This window comes from Diabrotica virgifera, chromosome 4 (genome assembly GCF_917563875.1).
Source record: "Diabrotica virgifera virgifera chromosome 4, PGI_DIABVI_V3a".
Lineage (NCBI taxonomy): Eukaryota > Metazoa > Arthropoda > Insecta > Coleoptera > Chrysomelidae > Diabrotica > Diabrotica virgifera.
Genome location: NC_065446.1, coordinates 116,865,382 through 116,893,061, shown reverse-complemented (window position 1 = coordinate 116,893,061; position 27,680 = coordinate 116,865,382). Strand labels below are relative to the sequence as shown.

Below are 27,680 nucleotides of genomic sequence, written 5' to 3'. Positions count from 1 at the left end.
TTCTTTACACGGCAAATTTCTCGTAAATGTAGTAAACTTCTCACTGATATGGATATGTAAACATTACTTGACAATGACATTGTCACCATTAACTTAGAGATGACTTTTGAATGTTCTTGGATAACTGTTGCTTGTATAATCGCTTACATTAATTTCAGTTAATATTAATATGATCAGTTTTTCACTAACTATGTATTCAGTGATTATAATAATTTATATACTATTTAATAAAAACTAATACTTAATCGAGAAAAGAGGAACAGTGATTTTTTTTAATAATATATTATTACTCTGGAACGCTTACATAAATTTTTAACATATTTAACAACAAAATACTTGCATCACAGAATATATCCTGGTGTATTCTTTGCTTGGGATCTTCCATAAATAAAAAACAATAAATACCTTTTATTAATGTCACGTCTTAAATCAATTATTTATCAAATACACTATCAATATTATTTAATAAACAACTCAAAACATTCCTGAAGCCGTGTCAAATATCCAAAATTGTCACTGTCTTGTCACTCTTGTCAGCATATTCTGCTCGACTGAGTGCGTTGTATGCCAAAGATAGTGAATGTTCGATTTGGAAAATATTACCACGGACATGCTGTTCATTTTTTCGAATCCTGAAAAAACTAATAAATATTTTTGAAAAATTTAAACGTAGAATGAAAGACTGATGTTGCATCAACAAATAAACGATTGATTTGAATTGCCCGTTTATTTTAAAATATAATTGTCAAAAAACTGTCAAATTAAAAACAGAAATTTTAACGATTCTCCCAAAAATATTAAATTTTAACCTTTTTCGAAAGAAAAGAAAAGTGTTCTGTTGTATATTTGATGGTAAAAAAATTAATATTTTTCGGGAGAATCGTCAAAATTTCCGTATTTAATTGACAGTTTTTTGACAATAATTATTATATTCTAAAATAAACGGGCAATCCAAATCAAAAAATCAACCGTTTATTTGTTGGTGCAACTGAACATAAATTATTACCGAGGGCCAAAAGTCCCGTAGAGTAAATAAAAAGTTTCTTTTGAATGAGATATTTGAAATTAAAAATCACAATAAATTTTCTCTTAGTTTTTCACCTCTGTAACTTATTAAAATAAACATTATAGAAGTTTTCAGGGACTTTCGGCCCTCGCTAATAACGTAATCTTTCATTCTGCGTTTAAATTTTTCAAAAATACTTCAGGATTCGAAAAAAATGAATCCCATTTAAATAGCATTGGAGCCGAAAATATGCACCGATCGCCTTAAGGGGGTGGGTATGGTTTGAAATCAACATTTCAAGCACTGCTTTGTGAATTTTTTTGAAACTATGGTAGAACTATCTTATTTTTAAATTAAATTTCTTTTAAATAACTTTTACTTTTAATTTCCTTTTGTCTGTCAAATCGTAAAGTGATGCACATCGAAGTACGTTTTTGAATCGCGGAGTAATTTTGAAAAGTGAAGGGGAACAGCTATTGAACGTTTCTCACTACGTATATTCAACATGCTGTATTTCCGGTAATTCTGCCCCGGTTATTCTTGAAGGTATGCACTTTCATTTGAATTATTTAAAAAAAATCGAAAATTTCAAAATTTTTAAACCATATTCACCTCCCCCCTTAAAGAAAGAAATCAATTTATTGTCGTTGCAGGAACCTCTTCAAATTTGATGCAACACATTAAGTACCACGAAGCAGTACGGTCAAATGTATGCAGTTATTGCGGAAAAGGGTTTATTACGAAGACTGATTTGACAATCCATGAAAAGCAACATCTCAATATGAGAGAATATGGATGTAATACGTGCAATAAAGGTTTTAATACTCACAAAGATCTTAGGTAAGTACAATAGTTAATCTTCTTCTTCTTCCTCAGCTTTTTCCTTTTCAGGGGTCGCGTTCCTTACTCTTGTTCGCCACTCATTTCTGTTCACCGTGTTTTGTTCACCTAAATCTGTCTCTGGTAAGTCCTCTACCACACATTCCCTCCATCTTTTGCTCGGTTTTCCTTTACCTCTGTTTCAATCAAACTCTAACAGCTCTTAGTCCAGAGAAATAAGAGTTTTCTCGTGACACATCCCCCTCCAGGCCGAAACCAAATTTTTTGAGTAGTATGGACATCTATATTAATAACCTATATGTTTCCTGCAGCCGATTTTGATGATATACATAGTTATAAACAAATGAAGATCAAAAAACGCTAAATTTTCGCTTTTTTCGTCTATTACTAAAAAGTGAAGCATTTTAAACAAATGTGAGAGTAAGAAACTGATAAACCATGTAAAAAAATTCAATATGGCGTTCGCTGCATATGTCTATCCTTATTTGTTGCTTAGAAAATTGCAAAATAAGTCATAAATTTTGAGATTTTATAAATGTTCATAACTTATGCAAAAATTAAGTTAGAACTTTCTTATTCCACAGCATGCTGAGACTTCTGGTGCTTAAATTATATTCTAAATTTCAAAGCAATTGGTCAAAAAGTTATTTAATTTGCTTATCCCAAATTAATGTTTTTTGCAACACTATTAGTCAGAAAACGATGAGGTTATAGTAATAATTCGGACAGTTTATTAAAGAAGAAGATTTATGCTATTAACTTAATTAAAAAAAAATGACAAAAAATAATTTTAAATAGTGTAAAATTATTTTGCAAAAACATGTCGATTTCTTGCTTATAAACAAGTAGAATAACTTTTTAACCGTTACGCGTAGAAAAATTATTTTTCCATATTTAGAAAGACTGAAGTTTTATACACATTTATAAAGAAAAACAATTGTCCTAGAACAATTAGGGACGAAGTTAGCACCCTTCTTTTTTTAATTCACAGCAGCTTTGTTTATAACGATTAAGAAATAAAATTAGCTGCTCTTGAAAGATCATACTTCAAAGTTTTAAATTACTAAGTACACAAAAGATTTCCTTTTAAGGAAATTGTCCACAAAGCTTAAAAATGTGGCCTTAAAATCGGCCGGCGTTGAAACTTAAGTTAGCGATGAGAGGGGGCAGGAGCTCTCAACTATATCTCTGGTTCTCGATCATTTATTTCGTTGTTTCTTTTTTTAATTTGTTTGTACTTTTTACGTACATTACGAATAGGCGTTATTTAAATTAACTTATTGTTACATACACCATCAAATTTGTTTAAACAATTTTTTTCAATTTTTTAAATAATATTTGATGTAACTTATTGTAAAACGTACATATTACCTGAACTGGGACCAAAAATAGATCGATTGGACCTAACTTACCTTAATACAAATGTGCACATAAAAAAAGTTATAGCCCTTTGAAGTTACAAAATGAAAATCGATTTTTTCCAATATATCGAAAACTATTAGAGATTTTTTATTGAAAATGGACATGTATCATTCTTATGGCAGGAACATCTTAAAGAAAAATTATAGTGAAATTTGTGCATCCCATAAAAATTTTATGGGGGTTTTGTTCCCTTAAACCCCCCAAACTTTTGTGTACGTTCCAATTAAATTATTATTGTGGTACCATTAGTTAAATTCACTGTTTTAAAACTTTTTGCTTTTTAGTATTTTTTCGATAAGGCAGTTTTTATCGAGTTGCGGCTTCTTTTTTAATATGTTTACATACTAATTTTATGGGGGTTTTGTTCCTTTACACCCCCAAATGTTTATTTACGTTCCAATTAAACTATTACTGCGGTACCATTAGTTAAACACAATGTTTCTAAAACTTTTTTGTCTCTTAGTATTTTTTCGATAAGGCACCTTTTATCAAGATGAGGCTTCTTTTTTAATATGGTTCAAAATATGCCTAAAAATGTAAATTATTATATATAAATTTTCATACGATTATCAAGTCTCCATAATCGTACTTAACCATATTTACAAATATGTGGTGGATTTGACTAATATTCAAAATATCTCAATAAAAACTGACTTTTCGAAAAAGTACTGAGAGGCAAAAAAGTGTCATAAACATTGTGTTTAACTAATGGTACCCAAATAATAATTTAATTGGAACGTACACAAAAGTTTGGGGGGGTTTAAAGGAACAAAACCCCCATAAAATTTTATGGGGTGTCAAAATTTTACTGTAATTTTTTGTAAGATGCTCCTGCCATAAAAATACCACATGTCTATTTTCAATAAAAAATCTCTCGGAATTTTCGATATATTGGACAAAATCCATTTTCATTTTGTAACTTCAAAGGGCTGTAACTTTTTTATGTGCATATTTATACTAAGGTAAGTTAGGTTCAATCGAACTATTTTTGGTCCCAGAATATGCGATTAAATTTATGACCTGCATTTTTGTTACATCCTGTAATTATTATATACTAATCCTATTCAATTATTCCTAAATCTAACATTGGCTTATAATATTGAATTGAAAATAAAAAATCTCAAATAAACTAGGTTTTATTTCTTGATAAACATGCTACTAGATAAACGAAAATGAAATGTAACAAAATTAGAGAGAGGATAAAAAGAACAAAATTATTTTCAGAAATTTTCTACAATATTGTAATAATTGTATCTTACAACGTTGAAAGTTATAATTTTAAGATTGCAAAAAAACAAAAATTAAGATATTTCGTACATTTTGGTATTATAACAAGACTATTAAAATAAAATAAAAGGAGATTTATCTAGGAATACTTGTATTTTTATGAAAAACACAACAATTATCAGTTACCTATTTATTATAAGTTATTGTAAAGTCAAGTGCATATGATCCACTCCTATGATTGCCAACAAAGTCATCCTAAAAATATCATAAAAGAATTTCCAAAAATTGTTTACACAATTTACATAGTTATTTAAATAACAACTTTATTAACAAAAAACATATCCGTAACGTACGCAAAGAGTACATACAGATTAAAAAAAGAAACTCCAAAATATATAATAGAGAAAGATATAGGTTTTGGTTATCGAAGTCCATAAACTATTTATATCTCTGTACTAACAAGCACTCGGTGCAACCAGTTTTGCAAGAGCAGATAGTTTATTTTAATAAAATATCTGGTATAAAGAAGATCTGTTGATCGGATCGGTACTAACGGTTTTTAGCTTAATTTCCAACCCCAATCAATTACGTTTATCTCTTGTTTGGTGGTTCTGTAACTTCAGTTTTTCATTCATCTAATAGTATGTTTACCAAAAAAATAAAACAGTTCATTTGAGATTTTCTGATTTTCATAGACCAATACTATTTTTAGAAACAATTGAATGGGATAATTTGTTTTTTCTTACTTTAAATTATTACTAAGTTTAATAAAAAACTATGTTTTTGAACTATGATTTGCGATAATTAGAATTATTTTTTGTCATTTTTTTTAAATTAAGTTATTAGTATAAATCTTCTTCTTTCATAAACTGTCCGAAGTATTACTATAACCTCATCGTTTTCTGACTTATAGTGTTTAAAAAAATGAATTTGGGATAAACAAATTAAATAACTTCTAAACTATTTGACCAATTGTTATGAAATTTAGTGTGTAACTTAAGCACCAGAAGTCCCAGCATTCAGTGTAATAAGAAGGTTCTGAGTTAATTTTTACATAAGTTATGAATATTTATAAAAACTCAAAATTTACGAATTATTTTGCAATTTTCTAAGCAACCAGTAAGGATAGACATATTCAGCGGATGCCATATTAAAGTTATTTATATGATTTATGAGTTTCTTACTTCCAAATTTGTTTAAAATGCTTAACCTTTTGGCAATAGACGAAAAAAGCGAAAATTTAGCGTGTTTTGATCTTCATTTGTTTATAACTATGTATATCATTAAAATCGGCTGCAGGAAACATATAGGATATTATTGTAGATGTCCACACTACTTAAAAAATTTGGTTTTGGCCTGGAGGGGGTTGTGTCACCAACATGATATTTTTTCCTTATTTCTCTGAACTATCTATCCTTCGTCCCACTTAGTTTTCATTTCTACGTCTGACGTCGTCCCTAATTAAGTCGTTCCTGATTCTGTCCCTTCTAGTCTTACTCAGTATCGACCGTAACATTTTCATTTCAACTATCTCTTTTCTAGTTCGTCCTACAGACATTCTCCCATCTGGTCTTTCCCAAAACACATTGTTTATAAGGCTGCACATTGTTTATAAGCTGCAGTCCGTACAATATAGATACCGTTGCACGTCATCCGCGTCATAGCAGGTGACGTCACATGATAGCAACACGAAATATTTAAGTGGTAGGTATGTTCCTTTTTAGAATAGTTTTGCCGAGTACACTGGAATTACAGCCACTAGACATATTTTATTGTATACGCGTAGAAATAATATTGGACGATTTCGATTAATGTAAATTTAAAGAAAAATACCCTAACTTCATTTAATTTGTATAAGTGAAATATAAAGCGTTTTTGTAAAGCACACTTGTTCGGATTACACTCTAACGGCGATCGAACAAAGATGACATTTTGGCATAAATTGGTAACATTTATTTGACAGTTGCGGTGATGTCACTTCAGATTTGTTTTTATTCTTTACTGTATTTGTTTTATTATATTTATTGTTTTTATTATTTACTTTAACGTAATAACTTAACTCTTGTTTTCTATTTCTAATGTTTTTACTTATTTACATTGAATATTAATTTGTTTTGTTGTATAATCCACTTATGTGTTGTATAATCCAGCAATAACTATGGGATATATTTGATTTAAAATGAATTCAAGAATTTTTTGTAATTGGGCAACAATGTCATCTTAGATTGAAACATTAACACGTCAAATGCCAGTGAAACATTGATAGAAAATAAAATTTTGACAAGATGTTGATATGTAAGATGTGACGTGCTAACACAATTTGGAGAACAAGTCATCGATTGCTTAGAATCGGAAGAGATATGGGATGGTTCTTTAAGGGATGTTTCTTTAAGGGATGTTATTAATATACTCTTATTAGCTTAGAAATAAAAATAATAGGAAAATCAAAGTAAGGATGTCAAATAAAAAGAAATAAAATATTGGGCGCCACTGGTTACCTTATGGGAACAAAAAATATACAAAAAATAGAAATATTAAAAGAAAGATAGATAAATCAAAATAAAACAAAAACATTGTCAAATAAAAAATATATAAAATACTTTTATATGAAAACAGATATGGTGTGAAAACAAATATAGCGTGAAAACAAATATACAGGGTGTAACAAAAATACAGGTCATAAATTTAATCACATATTCTGGGACCAAAAATAGTTTGATTGAACCTAACTTGCCTTAGTACAAATATGCACATTAAAAAAGTTACAGCCCTTTGAAGTTACAAAATGAAAATCGATTTTTTCCAATATATCAAAAACTATTAGAGATCTTTTATTGAAAATACACATGTGGCATTCTTATGGTAGTAGTATCTTAAGAAAAAATTATAGTGAAATTTGGGCACCCCATAAAAATTTTATGGGGGTTTTGTTCGTTTAAACCCCCCCAAACTTTTGTGTACGTTCCAATTTAATTATTATTGTAGTACCATTAGTTAAACACATTATTTTAAAAACTTTTTTGCCTCCTAGTACTTTTTCGAAAAGTCAGTTTTTATCGAGATATTTGTGAATATTTGTCAAATCCACCACATATTTGTATATGGCTAAGTACGATTATGGAGACTAGGAAATAATATGAAAATTTATTTATGATTTACATTTTTAGATATATTTTGAACCATATTAAAAAAGAAGTAATATCTCGATAAAAAGTGCCTTCTCGAAAAAATACAAAGAGACAAAAAAGTTTTAAAAACACTGTGTTTAACTAACGGCACCACAGTAAAAGTTTAATTGGAACGTACACAAACATTTAGGGGGTTTAAAGGAACAAAACCCACATAAATTTTTTATGTAAACATATTAAAAAAGAAGCTGCAACTCGATAAAAACATCCTTATCAAAAAAATAATAAGAGGCAAAGAAGTTTTAGAAATATTGAATTTAACTAATGGTACGTACCACAATAATAATTTAATTGGAACGTACACAAAAGTTTGGGGGGGTTTAAAGGAACAAAACCCCCATAAAATTTTTATGGGGCGCACAAATTTCACTATAATTCTTTTTTAAGATGTTCCTGCCATAAGTATGCCACATGTCCATTTTCAATAAAAAATCTCTAATAGTTTTCGATATATTCGAAAAAATCGATTTTCGTTTTGTAGCTTCAAAGGGCTGTAACTTTTTTTATGTGCATATTTGTACTAAGGTAAATTAGGTTCATTCGAACTATTTTTGGTCTCAGAATATGTGATTTAATTTATGACCTGTATTTTCGTTACACCCTGTATAGCGTGACTTACCTTGTTGTACTTTGCTCAGCCAAATCTTTATTGTTCTTACGATACAAGAGAGAAGGAAAAGAGAAATAATAAGATTGTATGTAGCAAATAAAACATTATTTATTAAGACAAAGAGAAATTAAATTTGTGATCTCTTACGGTGTACAAATAGAGATCGTGATTAATTATTTATATGGGAAATAAGCCACAATTAAAATGAAAAAAATAATTTTATTAACGTTTCGACGCCCAAATCAGGTGCCGTTGTCAAAATACAAAATATTACTAAAATAAACAAAAGTGTTGTTGCTAAGCAAAAAAATTCTTCTAATAATTTATTTAATCTCACTCATTTATATTGGCAATTCAGACATATATTATACATTTTAAAGTAGAAGACTTTAAAATGATATTGCCAATATTTATGAGTTGCGTTCCTGGGACGACTTACTGAAAGATAGTTCATTCGATTACATGAAATTAACCCCAACTCAAGAATATCCGTCATAAAAAATTATAGCATGTGATATGTCTCTAAAAAGACAACCAAATGCAACGACAGTAAAATTCTCGAGTTAGAGACTTCATAGTAAATCACAAGGGAAAACCAGGAAAAACCCTGTGATACTATCCCGACATCGTAAGTATTTGGTCTTACATTAATTTACTCTCAAAAAATAATACCAAATTCTAACTTGTAACATGTTTAAATTATAAATAATATTAATAATACTAGATATAAATAAGTAATACTAAAATATAAAATATGTACTAGCTCGATATTATTGACTTACTAATCTTGGTATTTTCTTTCTATTGACTTCCTCTTTCAGTATGGGTAACCACATCCTACTGCATTCTACCGAGGAATTTGCGACACAATTGGTTTCATTTAGCATAATTAGAGCCGCTTCTTTGATTTTTCTCTTTTTACTATCTGATTCTTTCAGGACTATACTTGAATCTCTCCACTGAACTCTATGTTCATTATCCCATGCGTGTTGACATATTTGAGATCTCTCAAATTCTCTATTTTTAATATAAGATTGATGTTCACTTATTCTAACGTCTAATGGTCTTGATGTCTCACCTAAATAAAATTGTTCGCATTCACAAGGTATTTTATAAATGCAGTTCTTTGTTCTTTCTTGATCATTGTTAGGTTTAGTTTTAGATAGAATAGATCTCAATGTGTTTGTTGTTTTGAATGTTGTTGAAATGTTGAATTTATTTCCTATTGTTTTAAGTTTCTCGGATAGTCCTTTTATATATGGTATTGATATTTTCCTCGTATTATTTCTGGTGAATGTTGTAGGATCCCGTTCTAAGTTGTTCTGTTCCATTCGATCCAATCTTGACAATTCCTTATTTATAAACGATAAAGGATAATCATTTTTTAATAAAATAGATGTTAACAATTGTTTTTCTGCTAAAAAGGAATTTTCGTTAGAACAAGTAATTTTGGCTCTATCATATAAGGATTTAATGATTCCCTTTTTAACGTTGATGTTGTGATTTGACTTGTAATTGAGATATCTGTTGGTGTGTGTTGGTTTTCTATACACTTGAGTCTCATATCCAGTATCCTTCTTTGATATCAAAACATCGAGGAAAGGTAGGCTGTTATTGTATTCCTTTTCCATTGTAAATTTTATTGTCTCTTCTTGATCGTTTATAATATTCAGGAACGTATCCAACAATTCTGATCTATGATGCCATATTGAAAACACATCATCTACATATCTCCACCATACTGTGGGTTTTAAATTTTGTTTAGAAATAATATTAGTTTCGAAATCCTCCATAAATATATTAGCCAATAATGGAGATAAAGAAGAGCCCATTGCTAGACCAAAATTTTGTTTATAGAATTCATTGTTTAGTTGAAAATAGGTATTATGGGTACATAATGTCAATAACTCCATTATAGCTGATACATTTAGTCTTGTCCTAGTTGCCAATGTATTATCATTCTCTAATTTCGTTTTGATTATGTTTAAAGTTTTATCTAATGGTACATTTGTAAATAAACTGTTTATGTCAAAACTTACTAAAATATTATTTGGATTAAATTCAATAGTTGATAATTTGTTTAAAAAATGTTTTGTATTTTTTATAAAAGTGTCATCATTATTAGCAAATGGTTTTAGAATGTTTAATAAGAATTTTGATAGTTCACTATAAGGAGAATTGATGGTACTACAAATGGGTCTAAGTGGTATGTTCGCTTTATGAATTTTCGGCACTCCATAAAAATGTGGTGTCTTACTGTAGTGAGGTGTCATTAATTTTCTTTGATAGTATGTTAGATCATTTTTAAATTTGAATAAAGTTCTATATATTTTGTTTTCCAGTGTCTTCGTTGGATCCTTCGTTAATTTGCTATAAGGTCCATTTGTAATTAGATCTGTAATTTTGTCCTCATATTGTATTTTATTCATTATTACAGTTGCATTGCCTTTATCCGCTGGTAGGATTGTTATGGAGTCATCATTTCTTAAAGTTTTTAAAGCTTTCATTTCCTCTTTGCTGATGTTCTGTTCAATTTGATTAGACTTTTCCAATTCAAGTTTACATAGTACCCTATATTGTTCTTTTTCATGAGTTGGTAGACACTGGGATATTTTCTCCACTGAGCTGATTATGTCTAATTTTGGAATAGATGGATGAGTAACAGCATAGTTTAAACCTTTTGACAATACCAAATTTTCCGTTGCATTTAAATGTCTATTTGATAGATTGACAACTGTCGCTAATATGTCATTATTTCTATTTAGGTTATCAAAAGTATGTAAACTATTTTGTTCTAAAAGATTATTAAATTTATTTAAATGTATATTTCTTTGTTTCTGATATGAATTTTCATAAATTATGTGTAAACTAAAAATAATTCGATCAAAATCAGAATTTGATATCATTCCGAAAAGTAAATCTTCAATACTTACGATGTCTTGTTCGATAAAAAATAAATTTGACCTGTGAAATTGCAACCTTTCCCGGATCATCGACAAACTGGCTCTATGTAGAATATTTTGGAGTCTTCTGCTTGAGTATGCTGGCCGTAACCTCAAGCCCTTTGGTATTATGTTGTTATTTCTACATCTTCTTAAAAATTTTATTGAATTTTGACAATGTGCCATTTAATAATCTTTTAGAACAAAATAGTTTACATACTTTTGATAACCTAAATAGAAATAATGACATATTAGCGTCAGTTGTCAATCTATCAAATATACTCAGACCAAAAATTGAAGACGGTGACTCATTTTCACTCCCCCTTCGATAATCGTCAAAATAGTATACCAGGTGAAGTTTATATATTGTGGTTTACAAGACTTAGGGCCGGTAGTTTCTGTCCCGATTAAACCTTGGTTAGAGGAATTTTATCATGCAAAATTTCGCTAAACGGGGTTTAATCGAGACAGAAAGTACCGGCCCTTAAAACCGACTTTAACCGCTTGAAAATCTTTTAATTGCTCCTCTTATCAAAGGTAAAGTTATCCAACTGTAGTGTCAACTACAGAACGCGTGTTATTTTTAAGTAAATAATTTGTTGCATATCGGGTAACCCAAAAATTCAGGTAAATCCTGAAATTTCAGTAGACACCCTTTAATCAGTGGCGTATCCGCATAGACATATTTAGTATGTCTACCCTTAGAATAATTTATCATGTTGTAGATATTGTGTAACTCTTAAAAAATGAATTTGTGTGGTCAATAAAGAGTACAGTTGTCACTTTCATAGAACAATAGTCACTTATCTAATTTAGATCTACTGACTACTTATAGAGCGCGGTTGCAATTTTTAAAATACTAATTTTTATAAATATTATTTCAAAAGTCAACTGAAACACGTAACAAACTAATTACTTTAAGATAAAATGGCTCCAGCTTAGAGGCAACCGAATTTGTGATTTTTTTCATTATAAAAGCCTTATAAGGGTATAGGCGCAAAATATCGCCTATCAAAATATTTAATGTGTTTTAAAAGTATTCATTTTTTTTTCGAATCCTGAGAAAACTAATAAGTATTTTTGAAAAATTTAAACACATAATGAAAGATTACGTTATTACCGAGGGCCGAAAGTCCCTGAAAACTTCTATAATGTTAAATAATAAGTTACAGGGGTGAAAAAAAAAAAGAAAATTTAGTGTGACTTTTAATTTCAAAAGTCTCATTTCAATATCTCATTCAAAAGAAACTTTTGGGTTATTCTAAGAGACTTTCAGCCCTCGGTAACAAAGCATTCTTTCATTCTGCGTTTAAATTTTTCAAAAATACTTATTAGTTTTCTCAAGAATCGACAAAAATGAATACATTTAAAACACATTGAACATTTTGACATGCGAGATTTTGCGCTTATGCCTTTAAGATGTTTTAACTTTCAGGTATTTTATTTTGTTTTATGAATTTACTCAATAAAATCTTCAGGTTTCTAGAACTAATCAATTTATGATAAGAGATATACGCTTATTATACAATTAATTAATCACAACTGAACAAACTTTTTAATAATCTCAAGACGTGGAGTTAAAACCTCTCCAATTAACTTGTTTTCACATCACCCATGAGGTAAAGTTATTGGTGCTTTTTTTGTATGTGGTATCCCCAATAGGCCTAATCCACAATGTAATATTCAATCAGAGTCATGAATCTAAAAGATATTGTATTACTATAAGAGTAATAAGTTTTTTTACAACACTGGTAAATGCGACTAGGTTAATTAATTTTAACAGCACATATGTATCTCATCTATCTAGCTATAGAAAGCTCTATGGATGCTATAGAAAGCAGTATGGATGATAAAGGCAAAATTTACAAAACAGTCATCAGACCAATAATTACATACGCGGAAAAAACACGACCTGATACGGACAGGACAAAAAGAATGCTAGAAACAGCAGACATAAAAACCCTTCGAAAAATTGATGGTAAGACACTATGAGTTAGAGCTAAAAGAGCTACAGAGGGTTAGTGGAGATATACGACGGAGATGCAAGGTGGATAACAATAACAACTGGGTAAAAATCAGGTAAAATGGAACGACCACATAAGCCGAATCACAACAAATAGAGTAGTAAGGACGGCGAGAGACGGTTCACTAATAGGAAGATGATCAGTGTGAAGACCACGAGAATAATGGAATGACAACTTACTGGGGGCATATTGAAAAACAGACAAAGAAGAAGAAGAATAAGATATGTACCTCATAATTTTGCAAATCATCTTACTCCATTGATTCTGCAGAACTGTCTGTTGAACTGTCTTAATCATTTGATCCTAATTGTATTAACACAGGCTCAATAACATTATCCACCATGCCGTCCAACCTCCACATATCGTCTTCTACTTTAATAACATGGCTTATCGCATTCTTCCAATCAGCAGAATTAATACTGTCCAAACTGGCTTGCAAGAGGCGCTGGACATCATTAATTTTAAATGTGACATTTTCCCGAGCGGCATATGCTTTCATTTGTGCCCAAATTAATTCTATTGGGTTCAGTTCACAAGGCGGTAGTCGTAAGATGGTAATGCCATGAAGTCTAGCCATTGTATCTACAGCACTGACGATATGTACCACGATGTTGTCTAATAATACCAATAAGCTGTCCTTTAACCATATCCTCGCCGTATAGAATGGATTTTTCCCTCAACCAATGTTGCAAAACTGATTTTTTGTCACTCATAGTAGGAATTCGTTCAACAAGTCGACTATGGTAGGATGCATTGTCTAATACTACCACTGAGTTAGGTTCGAGATGCTGAAGAACATTTTCGAACCATCTTTCAAAGCATATGGCGCGCGGCGTCCATGTCCTCGTGATAGTCGCCAGTTTTCTTTGATATAAAAACGAGAGCACTATTTTCCAGAAAGCCTGTATCGCTACCGATATGAGCTACAATAAGACGTTGACCTTTGCCTGATGGTGCTCGTAAGCCTGTAGATAAGCCTTCTATAAATGCTTGACGAGGAGTTCTTATAGTTGTATCGTGCCAAATTTTGAAGCCTGGCATTAATCCAAGTTTCATCAAGGTAGTATATTTTTCTTTTGGAAACACGACAATTCCTAACAGAGCGCAGATATCTTCGTCGCCATGATACACCTAGAAATAACGAAATATCTGTATAATAATAATAATAGAGTTCTATAACTACGCTTTCCAGTGGAAAATTTCCACTATTCACTAAATGTATTTAACAAAAAGTCAAACGCTCACAGTGCACTACAGTACGCGTACGCTACTGACACTTCTCAAATTTTCCACTTTGAAATCCCTCCAGATGTATTAGTCACCGTCTTCAATTTTCGGTCCGAGTTTTAGACATTTAAATGCAACGGAAAATTTGGTATTGTCAAAAGGTTTAAACTATGCTGTTACTCATCCATCTATTCCAAAATTAGACATAATCAGCTCAGTGGAGAAAATATCCCAGTGTCTACCAACTCATGAAAAAGAACAATATAGGGTACTATGTAAACTTGAATTGGAAAAGTCTAATCAAATTGAACAGAACATCAGCAAAGAGGAAATGAAAGCTTTAAAAACTTTAAGAAATGATGACTCCATAACAATCCTACCAGCGGATAAAGGCAATGCAACTGTAATAATGAATAAAATACAATATGAGGACAAAATTACAGATCTAATTACAAATGGACCTTATAGCAAATTAACGAAGGATCCAACGAAGACACTGGAAAACAAAATATATAGAACTTTATTCAAATTTAAAAATGATCTAACATACTATCAAAGAAAATTAATGACACCTCACTACAGTAAGACACCACATTTTTATGGAGTGCCGAAAATTCATAAAGCGAACATACCACTTAGACCCATTTGTAGTACCATCAATTCTCCTTATAGTGAACTATCAAAATTCTTATTAAACATTCTAAAACCATTTGCTAATAATGATGACACTTTTATAAAAAATACAAAACATTTTTTAAACAAATTATCAACTATTGAATTTAATCCAAATAATATTTTAGTAAGTTTTGACATAAACAGTTTATTTACAAATGTACCATTAGATAAAACTTTAAACATAATCAAAACGAAATTAGAGAATGATAATACATTGGCAACTAGGACAAGACTAAATGTATCAGCTATAATGGAGTTATTGACATTATGTACCCATAATACCTATTTTCAACTAAACAATGAATTCTATAAACAAAATTTTGGTCTAGCAATGGGCTCTTCTTTATCTCCATTATTGGCTAATATATTTATGGAGGATTTCGAAACTAATATTATTTCTAAACAAAATTTAAAACCCACAGTATGGTGGAGATATGTAGATGATGTGTTTTCAATATGGCATCATAGATCAGAATTGTTGGATACGTTCCTGAATATTATAAACGATCAAGAAGAGACAATAAAATTTACAATGAAAAAGGAATACAATAACAGCCTACCTTTCCTCGATGTTTTGATATCAAAGAAGGATATTGGATATGAGACTCAAGTGTATAGAAAACCAACACACACCAACAGATATCTCAATTACAAGTCAAATCACAACATCAACGTTAAAAAGGGAATCATTAAATCCTTATATGATAGAGCCAAAATTACTTGTTCTAACGAAAATTCCTTTTTAGCAGAAAAACAATTGTTAACATCTATTTTATTAAAAAATGATTATCCTTTATCGTTTATAAATAAGGAATTGTCAAGATTGGATCGAATGGAACAGAACAACTTAGAACGGGATCCTACAACATTCACCAGAAATAATACGAGGAAAATATCAATACCATATATAAAAGGACTATCCGAGAAACTTAAAACAATAGGAAATAAATTCAACATTTCAACAACATTCAAAACAACAAACACATTGAGATCTATTCTATCTAAAACTAAACCTAACAATGATCAAGAAAGAACAAAGAATTGCATTTATAAAATACCTTGTGAATGCGAACAATTTTATTTAGGTGAGATATCAAGACCATTAGACGTTAGAATAAGTGAACATCAATCTTATATTAAAAATAGAGAATTTGAGAGATCTCAAATATGTCAACACGCATGGGATAATGAACATAGAGTTCAGTGGAGAGATTCAAGTATAGTCCTGAAAGAATCAGATAGTAAAAAGAGAAAAATCAAAGAAGCGGCTCTAATTATGCTAAATGAAACCAATTGTGTCGCAAATTCCTCGGTAGAATGCAGTAGGATGTGGTTACCCATACTGAAAGAGGAAGTCAATAGAAAGAAAATACCAAGATAGTAAGTCATAATATCGAGCTAGTACATATTTTATATTTTAGTATTACTTATTTATATCTAGTATTATTAATATTATTTATAATTTAAACATGTTACAAGTCAGAATTTGGTATTATTTTTTGAGAGTAAATTAATGTAAGACCAAATACTTACGATGTCGGGATAGTATCACAGGGTTTTTCCTGGTTTTCCCTTGTGATTTACTATGAAGTCTCTAACTCGAGAATTTTACTGTCGTTGCATTTGGTTGTCTTTTTAGAGACATATCACATGCTATAATTTTTTATGACGGATATTCTTGAGTTGGGGTTAATTTCATGTAATCGAATGAACTATCTTTCAGTAAGTCGTCCCAGGAACGCAACTCATAAATATTGGCAATATCATTTTAAAGTCTTCTACTTTAAAATGTATAATATATGTCGGAATTGCCAATATAATTGAGTGAGATTAAATAAATTATTAGAAGAATTTTTTTGCTTAGCAACAACACTTTTGTTTATTTTAGTAATATTTTGTATTTTCGAAACGGGCGTCGAAACGTTAATAAAATTATTTTTTTCATTTTAATTGTGGCTTATTTCCCATATAAATAATTAATCATAAAAATGCCACAAGGAAATAGCTTCAGAACAACATAGAGATCGTGATTACCAAAAAAAGAAAAGAAAACAATAAAAAGTTTACAAAAAAATACTTTGTACATAGTCCTGAATCTTCTTATGGTTGATTTTCAAAGTCCATGGCACTATTTACTCACAAAAGTCACTATACAAATGAATTGATATATGGAAAGTACATCTGCTATCCATAGTTTTTTTTATGAAACTTTCAGCAATTATTTTCATTAAAACAAATTGACACTGCTCGAACAAAATATTGAAGGTTTTTTCTTCAGTATATTAAACTGGATCAAAAGAGGCAAAACTGTTTCAGGCTTTTACGGCTATGTTAGAAACTGCTAACAAAAAAACCTCTAAATAACTTCTGACTGGGTGCGAAGAAATTAGGTATACCGACTGGTATTAAATATCGCGTCTGCCTAAAAGCAGCGAAAACGCGGTGGTCCACGACTTGATTAGACCCTGATGGTCTAGTATTCAAACCGTTGAAGCACACTTAACTCGACTACTAACACAAAGACTTCTGCATTCAAAATTGAACAAGAACTTCACTATACTTAAACTCAATGGGATCCGCTTTCAGCGGCCCTCCGAGGCTCTAGCAACTTCAACTCTTGACTTGTCGACAGATCTAACCAAAACTGAATGTCACGATCTCCCCAAAACTCCAATCTTCTAAAATTCAACGCCCTTTCTAAAGATCATGCAATCTTCCTACCAACAATTCAACGACCAATTACCAGGCAGACTTGTCACTCGATCAATCTAAATCTTGTGCAATAGAAAATTACAAATTACGCTCTAGGATAATCCCTCTGGCGTATACCAAAACAGCTCGACCAATCACCAAAAAAACAAACAAGCAGATCTCAATACTTCGTACCACCTACTTTTCCTATGAAAACAGCTGAATCGGCTCAAAACTATATCTGGCCTCGCTGGACACTCTCAAAGCTCTTATCTCTGAACCACTTATCCTTTAGATAAACATACAGCGACATTCCAACTCAAGTGGACAGAATTCCGTCTCAAAAAAACATTAAATTCTTTTGATAACTCGCCGAAGATAAACAAAAATGATCCAATTCCACGCCAAAACTCTGAGAACGTACGATCGACAAAATACACAATATTTAACATTGTGAGAAAACGAATTACGTAATACTCTGAAACACAACACATGATTAACGGACTGAGTATACAGGGTGGAGCAAAATTAATACTAGGGATTCGAAAACGTTAATGACTTTCGTACCCGTTACAAAATTTCTGACGTAGATAATGACGTGCAACGGTAGCTATATTGTACCGACTGTATATACAATTGTTCAAACGGATCTTTGCACAAACGTAATAGGGCTTTTCATCGACTGTCATTTATTTCTAGCTTCTGTCATATGTTATATAATCTGTGTATAATATTAATATAAGTACACGGATTATACAACATATGACAGAAGCTCGAAACAAATGACTGTGAAAAGAAACATCTCGAAAATAAACAAATACGTTTCCGTTTGACAGAACTGTAGCCAGACTCATGTAGTGTTTTACTTTATTGTTGGTGGATATTATAAAAACAACTATTTTGAATAACTTTATTTTATTTTGTGAAATATAAATAACTTTTTACAGAATCTAACTAGCGGCCAGCATTGTTCTCTGTCGGCTGATGTCTGCTTAAGCTGGCTACACACTAAAGCTCATGGTCTTAAGCTACATACAGACTAACACGAACAGTAATGTCTAAAAGGCAACTTAGATTCCACTAAACATAAATCTTAATTCTTAACTATACAACATGTAGTATAATGACAATTTGTAGATTAAAAAATATTACTTGTCACATTATCTTAAAAATAAATAATTACCGGAAGTATTCAAATAAGAGAGCAACAGTGAGTCGTTCTAAAAATTATGTTTGAAAATAAAAATTGCAATGTTTAGGTACAAACAAAGACCAAAAGTTTAAATAATATGGAAAACCATTTTTGTCTAATGTCACGGAAAATAAAGAACGTCAAAATTCTTAGTAAATAATGTATCAAAGGCATGCCGTATCGCTTATCATTGTTTAACTTATTGTGGTTTCTATGGACAAGCGGCTTAATTTTGCGATACTAGTTTATGTGAGTAAAAAGAGACCTAGTGTAAAAAGTAATTCGTGAATAATTTCATATATGTGGAACAACTGTCCATATACCTTTAACAAATACATTTGCTGATTTACACAATGGGGAAATTATCTCTCATTCACGAAAATATATTTTGTTGTCATTCAACCATATAACAGTAAAAACAATTCCTTTTTATCGTTTTTTATTTTTCCCTGTAGATCCCACAAACTTGTAGTCCACACCGATCCGATACTCTGGAAATACTTGTGCGACTATTGCAACAAGAGGTTCCCCATCAAATCCAACTACGATTGCCACATGCGACGCCACACGGGAGAAAAGAAATTCGAATGTGAATTGTGCAATAGAAAGTTTGCTGACAAATGTGTGTTGCAACGGCACATGAGGTCACATTCTAACGTAAGGGAGTTTCAATGTAGCGAGTGTGATAAAGAGTACAAAGATAAGAGGGTGATGCAGATACATATGGCAAGGCAACATGGTATGTATTGTTTTGTATTTTTGATTGTATAATTCCTGACACGTCTCTATTATTTGGTGGACTTTTATTGAAGAAATTATTGCTGGAAGGCATTAATATACAGATCGTTTTGCAGGAACATTAATTTCTTTTCAGTAACATTAATGTTACTAAAGCATTTGAACCAGGGGCGGAATTTACGGGGAGAACATCCCCCAACAAGGTGCAAAATTAAAGAAAAATATTGTTGTCTAAGACAAAACACAAATTACAAAACGCAAAGTAATGAACCAAGGAAACAATTTTTAGAATCCGTAAATTTAATTCTTAATCTATTTCTGCCAATTGTATCGATACTAATTATTTTATTATCCAATTCTGGGAATTTTGTAAGAATAATGTCACCAATTTTTAATGCGTTAAGTTTACCTTTAAAATCGCTATCCTTATTTTCAACATATATATATATATATATATACATATATATATGAAACGACCCACGGTCATTTATGGTATACTTAAAAATTTCTTTTTGTTTCTCATCGTTAGATTTAATAGGATTGGAAGTACTTACAGTTTGGTTGAGGTTAGCCTTACTAAAACCTTTAAAATTGCTAGGGGATTCCATTTCAACATCTGGACTACTAAGGGTGGTATTGGGAGGTCCATCAGGTTCAGGGGGCGGTTTACCGCCCGTGTCCGCACTCATTTAATTAAAAAATAGAAACAAAAACGCGAGTTATTAGTCTATGTATTATTTGAATAATTATCGATACTTATTATTCGTATTAATAAAGCGTTTATATTACTCGTCAGCACCGGCTATTGACACGTCCGACTCGCACGAGAACTAAAAAGCCACTGATTTCAACAATACACCCATGTATTTTTTGGCTTTAAACATGTATACTTAGTAACAACACTGAAGATGGAATATTTATTCCGAAAACGTTCTGTCATTTAGCCCGAAAGGGTTCTTTTAAATATACAGTGGAACCCCGATAAGTCGGCCCCGATAACCCGGAAGTCCGGCTAACCCGGACCGATTTTCATCAGATAAACATTTTGATTTTCAATATTTTGTATTTTTCAATTTAATTGTGGCTTATTTCCAATCAAAATAGTTAATTATCAGACAAACCTTTCAACAATAAAAATGTATGTAATATAATATTTGAGAGATAATGTGTACCTATGTGTGTAATTTGAACTACAATATGTATACGATATTAAAAATGACTCATAGCACACGCCGCAGAAACAACAGCCACCTGTCTGTAGTATCTATTCCTTTTTATTTCAAACTGTCAGCATTGTTTAGGAAAGACTATTTAAAAAATTCTTTTATAAACAATGGTCTTTAGTATTGTGTGTCTTCTATTGTTCGCTTCCATTTGCTTACGTTTGGGTTTGGTCTTTTTTTAGTAATTTTAATGAGTAGGTACTGTGCATATTTATAAATATATTTCATGTTATTTCAATTCCAACGGAGTTTATCTGTAAGTATACCGTATTTTATTAATTTTTACCATATTCTCCGGCTATCTCGGATTTTCGATAACCCGGATCGGTCGCGGTCCCGATTAATCCGAGTTATCGAGGTTCCACTGTATATGTTTTATAAAGCATTTTTGTATAAAAAATTTTGGCTATAATATTCTCTGCGCGCTGCACAGTGGATCTTGGGCATTTCTTTTTTCTGCAAACAACGTTCAACATACTTTTTTATAATTGAAGAAATATCATTTCAAATATACATATACTCCGTCTAATATACTTACCGTTGCACGTCATTCGCGTCATAGCCCGTGACGTCACATGATACCAACACGAAATATTTAGGCGGTAGGTGTGTTATTTTTTAGAATCATTTTGCCAAATACACTGGAATTACAGCCACTAGACATATTTTATTATATACGCATAGAAATAATATTTGAAGATTTCTATTAATGTTAACTCAAAGAAATACATAATAATATGTTTCATTTAATTTGTATAAATGGATTATAAAGCGTTTTTATGAAGCACATTTGTTCGGAACACACTGTAACTGTAATCGAACGAAGGTGATATTTTGGCATAACTTGGTAACATTTATTTGACAGTTGCGGTGATGACACTTCATATTTGTTTTTATTCTTCACTATAAGTAGTATTTGTTTTATTATATTTACTGTTTTTATTATTTACTTTAACGTAAGATTATAACTTAATTCTTGTTTTCTATTTCGAAAGTTTTTATTTATTTACATTGAATATTAATTTGTTTTGTTGTATAATCCACTTCCTCAAAAATTATGTGATATATTTGATTTAAAATGAATTCAAGAATTTTTGTAATTGGGCAACAATGTCAACTTAGATCTCTGAATTAAATAATGACGTGCAACGGTAAGTATATTAGACGAACTGTATTTGTGTATGTTTTCAGGCATTGGAGTTGGACAAATCAAGCTACCATCGAAAGAACGAAAGTACATCTGTCATATGTGCCCGAAGGCATATTATGCCAAAAACAAATTGACTAGACATTTGTACACACATACGGGAGAAAAACCTTTCTTCTGTACTATTTGTGATAAGAAGTTCAATGACAAGTCGTATGTGAAGCAGCATATAAAGAAAGCTCACAGTATGAAAATCGAAAACGCTTTATAGAGATTTTAATTTGATATTACGGATTTTATATATTTACTTTTATAATAAAAATAGTTTTTATTTAAAATGTGCTGTTTTATTTGTCATCCTGTTTAATTTTTAAATATTTACGAGGTGCGGCGGAAATTTGCCTTAATTTCTTTTGAACCGCGGTCTGGGTTGATACCCAGACGATGCAATTCGCTGTGTGCAAGTACTTGGAGGGGATACGAGAAAAGATCGTGCGCAAATATCGGATAAATCTTGAAACTTTCTGAAATAATTCATATTGTCCACTGGCGAAGCGTCCATGTACCACTGTTACCATTGGTAACAGTTAAAAATCTTGCAAATAAATATTTTATGACTACTATGAAATAATTCCATTTATATTCTTTACTAACAGAAATATTTATTAATAGTACCTAATTCAGTAAATAGCCAACTAGACGCACGAAAATATTGGCGAGATTATGTGAATCCGTAGAACGTTATTATATGCCGTTACTACTTTTGGGTGTGGTAACGCAGGAGAATGCTCGCTTTTGCTCGGGACTAGCTCGTTTCTGAAAATTTTGAAGGAGCAACGGCTCTAGAGAGGGCGCTTTGGCACGCTGTGTATATCAGCATTGCAACCATATTTTGGTTGGTAACGTTGGTTTAGTACCTATTACAGATTACAGTGTGCGTGCATTTAAACATGGAAGAGTGTTGCTGCGTATTGCGTAATCGATCAACTACTTGAAAAGTCATTATCCTTGTATATTTTTTATATATAATTTTGAAGAAAAAAAAATGGGATTATTGAAAATGGAAGACTTAAAATATAAGCAATAGTTTTCAAAATATGTTCTTTTTCCTACTTGTTCATTTTTTATGTTAATTTTATGGTAGAATAACTGTTTAATTTGCTTATTATTTATTGTTATAATTATTACATATACATAATTACATACGTATAATTTGGGAATAGTGACTTGTTTAATTTTATCACACAGGATTAAAAACAAAAACTTATATTTGGGAGGTTCAAAATATTTTTTTAAATAAGATTTTTTTACATCTGCTTTTGGTAACACTTTCGAAAAAGTCACGCGTCGCCACTGATATTGTCAATTTAAATTGTCAAATTTACGTATATTTCATACCTACTGTCATTGAAGAAGAAGAATTATATGTTGCTCCACAATATTGATCATCATCATTCTCTTTGCCTTATCCCTATGCGGGGTCGGCTTCCCTAATTGCATTTCTCCACACAATTCTATCTTGGGTCATATCAATGTTAATCCCCTTTACCAACATGTCCTGCCTTATCGTCTCCCCCAGGTCTTCTTTGGTCTTCCTCTCCTACTCCTTCCAGGAATCTGCACTTGAGCTATTCTTCGTATTGGGTGATTAACGTCTCGACGTTAATCCACAATATTGATATGATATGCAAATATTATATAAAATTAAATTTAATTAATTGTATTTTGCTTGCAGTCCTGCATTAAGAATTAATTTTATTTACTACATACAATTGTTTACCTTTTAATAACATAACCTCTGTCTTAATTTTTCTTCTTATAACTTTTTTGGGCTGTGGCCTTGAAAATTATCCAGCAACCAGGCCAATACAATTAAAAGTGCGAAAAAAATTGCTGAGCTGTGAAACCAGGTGTCGCTTTTCCGAACTTGCACGGTCCCAATACTAATAGCCCAAGATAAAGGTAGCCTGCAAAGATTAGTCCACAGTTTTAACATATGAGCAAAATAATTCAATATGACAGTGGCAAAACCGACATATTAATACTGAGATGAAGTCAAGAATTTATAAAGCCACTGTAAGACCAATAATGACATATGCATCAGAAACAAGACCCGGTACAGCCACAATACATACACTACTAGAAACTGAAGAAATGAGAGTACTAAGAAGAATTACAGAAAATACGCTGAGAGATCGAAAGAGGAGTGAAGACATTAGAAGAAAATGTAACTTAAGTTGGATTTATAGTTTGACGTAGCGTAGACGTAGACGCAACGGAGACGTAAGAAACGGACTGGAGACGTAAGAAAATAATATGTCAATTTATAAATCGACGTAACGGAATTTTTGCGCATGAGTAGAAAGAGTAAACAATGACTTAATTCTAATTCAACAACATAGCCTATAAATTATACGAATAGTAAACAAACTTTCTGTTTATTTATTTATACTTATACTATTATTTATTATAATATGTACTTATCTGTTTTGTGTGTTACATGGATTAGGAAATAAACGAAGGATTGCTCTTTGGTGCCGCATGCCGTGGGATTTCCAATTATTGGGTTTCATTTCCTGGTCTTTAAAATGTTTATTGGATTTACCTGTCGTATATTATGTGTGGATAACCCCGAATCTTTCTAATAAACAACTCGTATTTATCTGAAATACTGAAATGACTCTATGATATATTTTTTATTAAATTAATAACTTAACATCCATTGTATTAACAAATAATTAACAAAATTGGAATATTTTGATAAACAATTTTACCTTTACAAAATTGATGAGGGCGTGTCCACTTTGGGTGACAGAACAAATTCTTCCTTTGGATTGGCCAGACGTAAGAAACGCACTGTAAAAGATGAAAGTTTGTGAACTCTTCCGTTCCGTTACGTTTCTCTTACGTTCCGTCAGGCGCTTGCGTTCATTTATAAACACGAGTACACAAAATTCGGTGTTGATCTTTTCCAGTGCGTCTCCGTTGCGTCTACGTCAAACTATAAATCCAAATTTACAGTGTATAAGCGAATGGACACTAAATAGAAAAAATAATGGAATAATCACATAATGGGGAAGACACGTGTGGTCAAAATAGCAAGAGATAAATCGCCAAATCGGTAGTAGAACTAGAAGAAGTATCGGCCGACTGCGCAAAAGATGGAGTGACAACTTTCCATAGAGGTATCAACCGCCAATGAACAAGCAGAATGGCTTATAAATAGGAATAAGAAGTCTTCGAGAAAATTTTGTTTTTTTTTTAATATAAAGTTTTCTATAATAATATTATTTTAAAACAGCTTTGCTTACCTTTTTGAATATAAAAATATTTTTTATTGGTACCCCATTTTGCTTATTTAAAGTACGCCTTAGCGTGTTAAAATTCAACTTTCAAAAACTCGCATGTTTTAATGTTACCATGGAAACATTAACAGTTTTAAATATTAATCTGACCTGACAGGAGTACATACTTTGTAACGTCAAATAAATAAAATATTACTAACAAATTAAATATTTGAAAAGATTTATTCAAATATTTGAAAATCTTATTCTTTTAACCTTTAACTACACGCGCTGGCGTATTGTGTACGCCAGATATAAGAATTCTACTGCAAATATATTTAAAAATTTAATTTTTCACCTTGTTTATCTTTCTAACCTATTACTGGAATGTGCTTTACAATTGGTTTTAGTTTCGTTATAATCGGCGTTCTGGGAAGATCGTAAGTTACAGTTTATTATTTGTTGTTTCCGGTGGTGGACAATATACGCCACGAGTATAGTAATATAAGTAGTAATATAAGTACATCTCTTATTTGTTTTTTGGTCATTATGGCACAAAATATATTTTTTTATAAACACTACTTTTTCTCATGTAAAAAAACAGATTCAAAAAATTTTTTATTAGTAATTTTATTTATCATGGAATCAGATTCCAGTTATAAATCCCAATTGGCTTACTGAGAAGGAACTCCAAGTATTCGCTGATGTCGAATAAGGTTTATAACAAACAACTAAGTATTAAAAAAAAATAAACAAATCCGCTGTTTTTAAGTGTATTTTCTTGTGGCGTATAAAGTACACCACGCGTGTATTTATGTTATAACTTGATGCTCGGGTAGTTAAAGGTTAAATGAATGTGAAAAGTACAGTTGGTATTGTTTGAAATATTTATACTTCCGTTTTTAAATCAGAGGAAATGCTGTTCAAATTAATACTACCGACAAATTCTCGGAAGCCAATGAGGTTGTACCATTAATGGCACTCCCAATAATGTCTGAAATATTCTTATACTCTCTTCAACGTAACCAGTCGCCACAGCTGCCGATTTCCATCCTATTTGTCGTTGGACTTGATCTATTGTCATGCCACTGTTGGCCATAAGTGTAGATTGTAGCGGACGTACGTCAAAACGCATGTCCCGTGTATTTTTCAGGCTCGTCCAATTTTAGATAACGTGCCATTTGCAAGGGACATGATCCAAATGTATTAATACCAACAACCAACTACTTGATTAGTGCACTTTCCTTTACCATACTGTAAGAAAGCTCGATCTTTACTTACACATTTTTGGGGCGCAATAATAAATACTTCTTTACCGGACACATAATTGATTGCGTCGCTATCACCAACTCAACTGTAAAACGTCGAACCATCACAGTCTTAGATGGTCGTATAGTAATAAGCAGAGTCAGGGAAATATGCAAGAGTGCATAAGCATTTGCATATTTTTATATTTTCTTTTGAATTTTGCATGTAGTGGTATATTTAAAAATAAGGTGCATATAATAGGTTTTCAAAACGAATTGCGCATGTTTCTTGGAATAAAATACTACAAATGGAATATCCCAAATGAAAGAAGCTTAAGAAGAAACGAGGTCGATTCTGTATATTCTGCGGTACTGTACTAGGAGACAATTATTTTTATGTATGTGTGGATGAAACAATTGACACTTTTGGACGTTGCATCGCACATTTATTAATCGACTCTTAAAAATGAGCAAACTTGTAAATTGCATTTAATTGCTTGCAAGCAGTTGGATAAAACCAACGCACTAACAGTTTCAAGGTTTTTGCAATACAATTTAGCAAATTTTTTTCTTCTTTTAGTTGTTCAGAACGAAAATGTTTTGCTTTTACTTTCAGATGCTACACCTTACATAGTTGAAGTAGGAAACAATTTGAAATTTTTTTATCCACGTTTAGTACATACAACTTGCCTAGCACATGGTTTAAATATGGTCGCAGAAGAAATTGGAATTAAATTTCTTCTTTTTAATAATTTAATTTCAAATATGAAAAAAATATTTCTTAAGGCACCTATAAGAACTCAGTTGTATAAAGAACATTTGCCGAATCTTCCTCTTCCACCAAAACCTATTGTTAATGGGGAACTTGGTTAGAGGCTGCAATGTTTTCTGCAGAAAATTTTGCTGAATTGAAGCCAGTAATAAGGGAATTAGCTGACGATTCTTCCGAACCACTTATACTTTCCAAAGAATTGCTGAAAAATAAAATAGTACCACA

General features: G+C 31.2%; 1 protein-coding gene across 1 annotated transcript in view; it reads left to right on the top strand.

Moving 5' to 3' along the window:
* The window catches only part of LOC126883124 (gastrula zinc finger protein XlCGF52.1-like), a 71,202-nt gene extending 48,712 nt beyond the window's left edge, over positions 1-22,490 (top strand). The window contains exons 4-6 of the mRNA XM_050648369.1: positions 1,660-1,846; positions 19,500-19,783; positions 22,197-22,490. Of these exons, the coding sequence (XP_050504326.1) occupies positions 1,660-1,846; positions 19,500-19,783; positions 22,197-22,423 (698 nt within the window). The 3' untranslated portion in view covers positions 22,424-22,490. The remainder of the gene's footprint in view (positions 1-1,659; positions 1,847-19,499; positions 19,784-22,196) is intronic.
* The last annotated feature ends 5,190 nt before the right edge of the window (positions 22,491-27,680 follow it).